Source organism: Vigna angularis, chromosome 2, assembly GCF_016808095.1.
Source record: "Vigna angularis cultivar LongXiaoDou No.4 chromosome 2, ASM1680809v1, whole genome shotgun sequence".
Taxonomy (NCBI): domain Eukaryota; kingdom Viridiplantae; phylum Streptophyta; class Magnoliopsida; order Fabales; family Fabaceae; genus Vigna; species Vigna angularis.
In genome coordinates this window covers 24,862,409-24,871,406 of record NC_068971.1, presented here as the reverse complement: position 1 = coordinate 24,871,406, position 8,998 = coordinate 24,862,409, and the positions used below count along the sequence as shown (strand labels likewise).

Genomic DNA, 8,998 nt, shown 5'->3' with positions numbered 1-8,998 from the left:
TCGGAGGATAAGATGACGATTGAAGAACTAGAGGCGTTGGGTGTGTTGACTGCGTTACCACGCCCCTTTTCTTCCCGTCAGCTTATAGATTGCCTCGAGTTCGACGACGCGGAGGCGAGGGTGTTTGGTATGTGTCTTTGCTTATTGTCGTTGTAGATTGCATTGTTGTTATTGACTGTTCTGGATGGATTGTGGTTTTTGCAGAGATTATGGGGAGAAAAGGAAGTGGCAAAGGTTGGTTTCACTTAATCGGAAAGGAGAGGACGGAAGTTAGTCGCCCGGGGCCGTCTGCCGTACAGGTTGTTGGGCAGCCATGCCCCCCAGTGGGAACAACCGAGCCGGTACCAGTGGTAGTGTCAGCGTCGACTGACGACATAATAGCTGCTGAAGTGCCGCTAGTGCGTAAAAGAAAGACGAAGGTGGTCGACATCAGTCGCGAAGCTTCAAAGAAGAAGAAGGTGGTAGTCAAGGAAGCTGATCGTCCCCTCCCCCAAGGGGTATGGGATCCTGCTTTCACGTTGGGTCATAAGGTGGACCTGCAGATGGACGCCTCGGAGAAAAGGGTTTTCGAAAACATGAGTGAGCAAGAAATTGCCGATACCATGTTGGAGATGACAACACGGGCATAGGCGTTGGCTTGGCATCTAGCCTATGCTTCTGATAGAGGGAGGTTACGGACTGAGTTGGAGAAGGTACGGGCTGAGTTGGAGAAGGTACGTGCTGAGTGGGAGAAGGTACGGGCTTAGCTGCAAGAACTTACCGAGGTTCATGCTGCTTGCGATGCCAATCAGAAGCGTGCGGAGCAACTTCTGAAAGAGGCCGAGACATTGCTGAACGCTACACGGGAGGCTGGCTCGACCCTCCGTAAGGAACGCGATCAGCTGGCGAGCGAGCTGGAGCAAGCTAAGAGGGCAATGGTGGTGCTGGCCCGTGAGAGAAATGAATTGAAGGCGGAGGCTTCGGAAAGAAATGAGCTGGTAGAAGAGCTGAAGGATGCAATTATGAGTGAACATACCAAAGGTTTTCGGAAGGCTTTGAGGCAGGCCAGGCACTTGCTCCAAGTGTCGACCGAGGGAGTGGCATTTGACGTGCAGAAGGATGTGCATGAGGATCAACTTAAACCTCTGGATGACATACCTGAAGATGCTGTCTTGGAGGGTGAAGAGGAAGAAGAGGTGGTTGTCAACGCTGAACAGGATGGAGTGGTCGATGTGAGTGAACCTGCTGCGGATACTGTCGAAGAGGTTGTTGGCGACACGCCCAATATTGTAATAGATTAGGATTTGCTATCTGCTTGTGGATATAATACCTTTGAACTTGGATTTGCTGAAATTTTGAAATGACTGTGAATGTTGAATTGTATTGTGTTCTGAATGTTTAAATTTGTTGAATTTGCGATTTGTTTGCCGTGATGGCCGCTAAGTATCAATGTGGAGTGTATAGATAATGCGATGTGCGACTGTCGAGATTGATGGTCGAGTAAGGTAAATACTGGGTGTTCAAGGGTGAACATCTACCAGAGGGAGTGTTTCCCAAGCGGATTGGGTGTTCAAGGGTGAACATCTACCAGTGGGAGTGTTTCCCGTATAGGTTGGGTGTTCAGGAAAGAACATCTACCAGGCGGCTTGCTCCTAAGTCGTTTGTGTGTAGAAATGTTCGAGACGACGTTCGAGACGACGACCCTGGGACTCGACACTAGAAGTGATAAACGGCATTAAGTATGAATCATAAGGAAAAGTACTCTTTATTTCGTAACAAGTTTAGAAAACGTGGGAGGAATAACCAATAACAAATGAAAATTAACTAAAATAGTATATAAGGTGAGTGGCATTCCAGGTGTTGGGAACTGGTTGCCCATCAAGAAGTTGGAGGCGATATGCTCCGTTTGACATGTCTTCTGTAATTCGAAATGGTCCTTCCCAGTTGGCTGAAAGCTTACCGTGTGCTCGATTCTTCCTAGCCTCTCCTCGCTTTCGCCATACCAGGTCTCCATTTTTGAAGGTTCTGGGTTTGACTTTGGTGTTATATCAGCGAGATAGCATTCGCTTCTGCGCTGCTGCTCGAATGGCGGCAACCTCTCGACGTTCAGGGAGGATGTCGAGATTTATCCTCAACTGTTCTTCATTAAGGGACATATCGGTGATATTGCGCCTCAATGAAGGCTCGCCAACTTCGATTGGGAGCATGACATCAGTGTCGTAAGTCAGGTTGAACGGGGTGTCCCCTGTAGAGCCGTGAGGTGTGCATCAGTATGCCCATAAAACCTCTGGTAGTTCCTCCAGCCACAGACCTTTGGCTTCACCAAGTCGCTTCTTTAACTCTGTCAGTATGGCTTTGTTCGCGGCCTCTGCTTGGCCGTTAGTTTGAGGATGTTCGATGGAGGAGGTGACATGTTGGATGCCTAACTGGCTGAGGAAATCTTCTAGTTTACGCTCAACGAATTGGCGACCGTTGTCAGTGATGATTTTCTTAGGGAGGCCGAATCGACAGATGAGACGCCAGATGAACTTCTGTACTCGTTGGGCACTGATAACGGATAATGGCTCGGCTTCTATCTATTTTGTGAAGTAGTCGACCGCTACTAGGAGGAACTTGTTTTGCGCTTTGGCGATCGGCAGTGGTCCAACTATGTCGAGACCCCACTGAGCGAATGGCCAGGGAGAGACGATATGGTGTAAATCTTCTAGGGTGCGTGGATGTCGTGACCATGGGCTTGACAGGAAATACAGCTCTTGACGAATGTTTCACAGTCGTGGTCGAGTGTAGGCCAATAATATCCCGCGCGGAGCACACGTGCCCTCATGGTCCGTTTGCCAGAGTGCAACCCGCATATCCCGGTGTGTAACTCGCGCAGTACGTAGTTTGCCTCTTCCTCTGAAATACACTTCAACAGAGGAGTGCCATAGCCGCGACGGTATAGGTCGTCACCTATACACACAAAACGTGCAATGCGCTTGGAATCAACCACAGAAATGCTGTCTCCATTGTCTTGTTTTTCCATAAGATCCTTAATGTGCTGGCGCCAATCTGTTGTAGGTGTTGATAGATTGGTGACGAACGCTTCCACCACAGGACTGTCGAGCGTCAGCTTAATGATTGAGGACAGCTGTGCTCGCTCCTTGGAATGAGCCAACTTAGACAAGAGATCTGCTCTTGCGTTTTGCTCTCTGGGTACATGGATGACGTTAACCTCGACGAAATTTCGTAGTAAGGATTGAGCCTTGTGAAAATAACGTAATAGCTGATTATCTTTGACTTTATAGGTTCCGTTCACGTGGCCGACCACCAACTTCGAGTCCATCTGACATTCTAAACGATCAACCGCGAGCTCCCTGGCTAGGGATAGGCCAGCAATCAAGGCTTCGTATTCGGCCTGATTATTGCTAGCTGGGAAATTGAAAGTGATGGCTTGCTCGATAACTAGTCCATCTGGTCCTTCTAGAATGATACCGGCTCCTCCCCCCTTTTTGCCGGAGGATCCGTCTACATTGAGTAGCCAATTGGTGATTGAGTCATCTGGGGGGGAGCGACTCAGCCGCAAAGTCTGCTAAGTGTTGACCCTTGACGGACCCTCGCGGCTCGTAGCGGAGTCCAAATTCTGACAGTTCCACGGACCAGGAGACCATCCTATAGTACATGTAGGATGCCTTATCCTACAACGGTCGACCGGTAACCCGGGCGACCTAACGACACCTACACCAAACGGTCGGCCGATAACCCAGTAGCACATTATCGACGACCACTTGGTGCTCGACAACCAAAATAGTATGTCGCGACACGAAGCGCTCATACGACATGTCGCCTATCCATGTCGTACGACATGTCGCCTATCCATGTCGACACATAGAACGATCGACATGCGGCGTGCGATATTTTAGCATACGGTTTAGCGGTTGCAGAGAAGCAGTTACACATGTTAGCTAACCGACGCCACGAATCACGGAAGCAGTTGACTCAGTATCAACACACAATCTAGCAGTTACAACTTCTACACGGTCCACTTCGGTAACTGTCCGGATTTTCAGGTAACAATTTGTTTTACTGTTTTATAAATATACGAAACACAAGGGAAAAAAGGTATGTTTTTACCCATAGAGAAAAATTAAGAAAGATTACTCCTAATATGTTTGATCAGATCCCTTTCTGACTTGAGCGTCGGAGTGCCTTTGCAGGTACCCAGCCCATCTTACCCAGAGAAGCAGAGAAGAAAGAGAGAAACAATACAGTAAAAGCAGTACAGAAAAAAAACGATCCAGAGTTGTTAGGTTCGAATCTTGGGAAAATCTCCTTAACCTCGTATGTCAATAATGTTATTCGGAGACTTGGAATTTCATTTTTTACATTTTCTTGGACTTGAGATGCAGTTCTTTGTCTGCCAAGTAAAGTTATCTTGGTATCATTCCAAATCCAATCATTCTTCCGTCACTACCACTCACTCCATTTTACTTCTTGATTTTGCATCTCTTCTTTACCATCTCAACTTCCTTCCAATCAATTTTTCAAGTCAACTCAAGAAACAAAGAAATAAAAGAAAAAATAACAAAATAATGATAAAACCGACCGACCATTTTTGAAGCATAAAATCCCGAAACGTGGCCACCACTTACGAATGAAATCACGTTCACAGGTAAAGCAAAGCATGCACCAAACGCAGCATAAATTACAAAATGAAATCCAACGGCTATAAAAGAGTCCTCTGTGAAGGTGTATGATTTCGTGATGCAGTAAATACTTTTTCCTTTCTTTACGTAAGAAGCAAAACATGTTTGCATTGTACAAATGGATATACGTTGACCGTTTCTTAGCCTCCAAATTCCATAACGGTAACCGACCTCTCTTTATTTATTCCTTCACTTCCTCCCAAACCTCTCAACCAACAAAAACATTTTTTTCAAAAAATAGCATAGCACTAGTACTAGTAATTAATTAATTAATAAAAATATAATTTATATGTTTTATTACTAGTACTAGTAATAGTAATAAATAACAAAAATAATAAAAAAATAACAAACATTACATTCTCTTTAATTGTACGATTTCCTTAATTTCCATTCCTTTTCTCCACTCCATTCCAACCACGTCTCTCGCCGATGGCCACCATGGAGCGCCGTAAAACGTTGACCATGAACTGGGACGGCCTCGGCGACGACGATGACGACGACCACTTTTTCGAGACCTACAACCGCCTCTCCACCGCCGTGCCTCGTGATTTGATCGACGACGACGACGAGGAGATAGACGGTTTCGAGGAAAGCCGTCTCTCCTTCTCCTCCACCATGTCTTCCGTGCAGTCCATCAATCCCCGAATGTCAAACTTCACCGCAAACTTCACCGGAAAACCCAACTACGACGTCTGGATGGCCGCGCCGGGATCCATCACCGAACGCCGAAGAAAGCTCCTTGGCAGCATGGGCCTCGACGAGAACAAGGAACTCCTCAAAGCCACCAGCGCCGCCATCGCCCGTGCCATCACCAAAAAATTCGAGAACAACCACGCCCACAACGACACCGTCGTCCATAATAACAACTACGCCGTCAAATCAACAATTCGCGTCGAGAAACAGAAAACAACTAGACAAAAAACAACGAAGCACAGAACAAGTCCCTCGCAGCCCGTTTTCGTCCTCGTCCGGTCACGTTCCGAGAACGACATTGACAGCTTCTCGATGGAGAAATCGCGAAAGCACGAATTCATCGGAAAGGTGTCGAAGCAGCGCTTGACCAGAACCGCTACAGAGATTACTCGGCGGCGGTATGCCGTCGCCGACAAGACTCGCCTCATAGTGAAGGAGGGAGGCGCAGACTCCAATACGGCCGGGAGTCGCCATGTGTCAACTCCGTCGATAGGAATGTCAGGAGTGGGGGCATTTTTCTTGATAAAGAATCTCGACACGGGGAAGGAGTTTATCGTTAAGGAATACGGAGAAGATGGGACGTGGAACAGGCTAAGCGATTTGCAAACGGGTAAGCAGTTGACGATGGAGGAGTTTGAGCGCACGGTGGGGCATTCTGAGGTGGTGAAGGAGGCTATGCGGCGAGCGAAGGGGCGCAGCAGTAAGAAGATGTTGTCGAACTCCATTTCGAAGAGTCTGAAGTTGAGCAAGAGGCGAGGGGCATCGTTGTTGAAGAACATAAAGGGCGTGGCGAGCGGGTTCGTGGGAGAGCGTGAGCGAGAGGCGCCGTCTCCGGTTACGGCTGTGGTGGAGGCAACGACGAAGAACGAATGGGTGCGAGTGCGGCAGACCGGGAAGTCGCAGAAAGAGCTATCGGCGCTGCACATGTGCCAGGAGTTTCAGGCACACGAGGGGTGCGTGTGGACATTGAAGTTCAGTTTGGACGGGAGGTATCTGGCGAGCGCCGGAGAGGACAAGATGATACACGTGTGGGAGGTGCAGGAGTGCGACGTCATGTCCATGAGGCCCGAGGAGGGAAACTTGACGCCGATTCATCCCTCGCTGCATTCTTCCGTCGAGCGCACGGAGTCGCCGCCATTGTCGGCGGATAAGAAGAAGAAAGGGAAGAATGGAAGCAAGAGGGGGGGCGCTATTCCGGACTACGTCCATGTTCCGGAAACCGTGTTCTCGCTCTCAGAAAGACCCTATTGTTCTTTCAATGGCCATTTGGATGAGGTCTTGGACTTGTCCTGGTCCAAATCTCAGGTTCCTTTCATTTCATTTCATTTCAGCCGGAATATCAACTTTTGTAGGAAAAAACTAATTTTACAGAAGAGTTCTAATATGGATTCTCCTTGCAGTTACTTCTTTCATCTTCCATGGATAAAACAGTGAGATTGTGGGACTTGGAAACTAAGTCGTGCCTGAAATTCTTTGCACATAATGACTATGGTGAGATCTTCTATCTTTCTTTTGTTTTCTCTTGAGATATACGTAACGTGACACATTACTTAACTGGGTTGTTTTGCTTTTTGGTATTCGTTGTTGGATTGGCTGTGGCAGTAACCTGCGTGCAGTTCAACCCAATTGACGAAGATTATTTCATCAGTGGATCTCTTGATGCCAAGATCAGAATGTGGAACATCCCTGCACGTCTCGTTGTGGATTGGACTGATATACATGAAATGGTTACTGCTGTTTCTTACACCCCTGACGGCCAGGTATGTTTTTCCTCCTCTATATGCATTCTTGCCTCACAATGCTTCATGATTTATACAAATTTTTAATTCATAAATTTAATGATTTTTCCCTTTCTAACTGTTACAGGGTGTTCTAGTGGGTACACAGAAAGGGAGCTGTCGAAGTTACACCATAGAAGGTAGTGTTAATGACTTCACTAGTCCATTCTTTTCTTTTGTGTGTATATCTCATCCTCAACTATTTTTCAATTTAACAATTTCTGCTATGTTATCAATTCTCATTTATATATGTCTACCAGATTACAAGTTGACTCAATCCAACACAATCGAACTTCGAAACAAAAAGAAAAATCTACTGAAAAAGGTTACGGGTTTCCAGGTAAATTCTTCTATCTGTATTAATATAGTTCTCATGGATGTTTTTATCTCATGACTGAAAATTAACTGGCTTTTCATCTTCTTCACAGTTTTCCCCGGGTGACCCATCACAAGTGCTTATAACTTCAGGCGATTGCAGGACAAGAATTGTGGAGGGCACACAAGTTGTGCAAAAGTTTATAGGTGATGATGCATTATATTGTCAATTGAAGAATTACTATGCCTAAATCAATTATGAGGCATTAACATGTTGGTGAAAGCAGGTTTTCGAAATGCAAGTAGCCAAATTTCAGCTTCGTTCAGTCCAAATGGAAGGTACATCATAAGTGCAAGTGAAGACTCACAAGTGTATGTGTGGAAGCATGAAGAGATGCACTGTAATGGAAAAGCCAGGAATGTGATTGCTAACCAAGCTCACGAACATTTCCCATGTAAAGATGTTTCAGTAGCAATACCCTGGCCTTGCAACGTTAAGGGTGATCTACCACCATCATTGACAGCACAAAACCCCAAGAAGAACTCAACCCCTGCTGCCCCTGCTGCAAACAACAAGAAAAATTTGCCACCTCTCCCAAAGAAAAGTAACAACCAAGCCACAGAAAGTAGCCCAGGGTCCCCAGAGAAAGACCCTGCAGCAGTCTCACGCACAGAATCTGGAGTTGGAGATTCAGTTGGGGGCAGCAAGAGAATGGTACCTCCTAAGAAAAGTAACAACCAAGCAATGGAAGGTGACTACACTCCCATAGAAGAAGAACTCGAAGCAATTACTCGGTCAGATAATGGATTAGGCGATTCTATTGCTTCAGGCTCTTCATCAGGTAGACATGGTGGTGATTCGGCTTCTATATCTGCTGCAGCTACTCCATCAGGTTCATCTTGGTCTTCCAATTACTCATCAAGTGATGGTTCCAATGGTGCCTCGTCCACGAACCCTTCAGCATGGGGAATGGTAATTGTGACAGCTGGTTTTGGAGGTGAAATTAGGTGTTATCAGAATTTTGGGCTACCTAGGAGGATGAGACAGAACACTCTCTTCATGGGCCCTACATTATAATTAATAACATAGTATTAACATCTTTTTCCATGGCAAAATTAACGTAGTGACTGTTTCGCTCTTGAAAAATTGGAAGGAAGGAGTGGAGTGTAACAACTGTAGTAAATCTTTTAAGCAATTTTGTTTCTGTTTACTTGACTTGTAATAGCCTCAATCAGGTAACTGCTAGAGAAAGTGTTAAGGGGTTTAGGTAAAATGCATGAGGTCATATTCTAACCTCAATGCAACAATTGTACACAAAAATTTAGTAGCCTGAGTCTCCTCTTTAGTTATCATTGCCCTGTAGAGTGATTCACTGCTTAACTATTAGATTACTCTGCTAACAACAAATTAATAATATTTGACAAACAAGAGCATCCTATTGTTCTATCAAGCATCAAAAACTAGTTTGTATATGGTTTGAAAGATATCCAATAATAGTTTAAGAGTGTTCAAAGCATATATAGGTTTTGAAAATCATAATATCAATTCTA

At 45.8% G+C, this 8,998-nt stretch overlaps 2 protein-coding genes across 2 annotated transcripts; one reads left to right on the top strand and one right to left on the bottom strand.

Moving 5' to 3' along the window:
• Positions 1-2,246: 2,246 nt before the first annotated feature.
• LOC108327419 (uncharacterized) lies at positions 2,247-3,626 on the bottom strand. The gene is made up of 3 exons (XM_017561125.2): positions 3,560-3,626; positions 2,738-3,483; positions 2,247-2,555 (listed from the first exon to the last, which is right to left on the bottom strand). Exons 1-3 carry the CDS (start codon positions 3,624-3,626, stop codon positions 2,247-2,249), a joined length of 1,122 nt encoding a protein of 373 aa, XP_017416614.2.
• Positions 3,627-5,017: 1,391 nt separating this feature from the next.
• Positions 5,018-8,621, top strand: LOC108328337 (uncharacterized). Its single transcript, XM_017562197.2, has 7 exons — positions 5,018-6,659; positions 6,755-6,845; positions 6,957-7,114; positions 7,221-7,272; positions 7,393-7,472; positions 7,561-7,654; positions 7,735-8,621. The coding sequence occupies exons 1-7, from the start codon at positions 5,091-5,093 to the stop codon at positions 8,523-8,525; spliced, it is 2,835 nt and encodes a 944-aa protein (XP_017417686.2). The 5' UTR covers positions 5,018-5,090; the 3' UTR covers positions 8,526-8,621.
• The last annotated feature ends 377 nt before the right edge of the window (positions 8,622-8,998 follow it).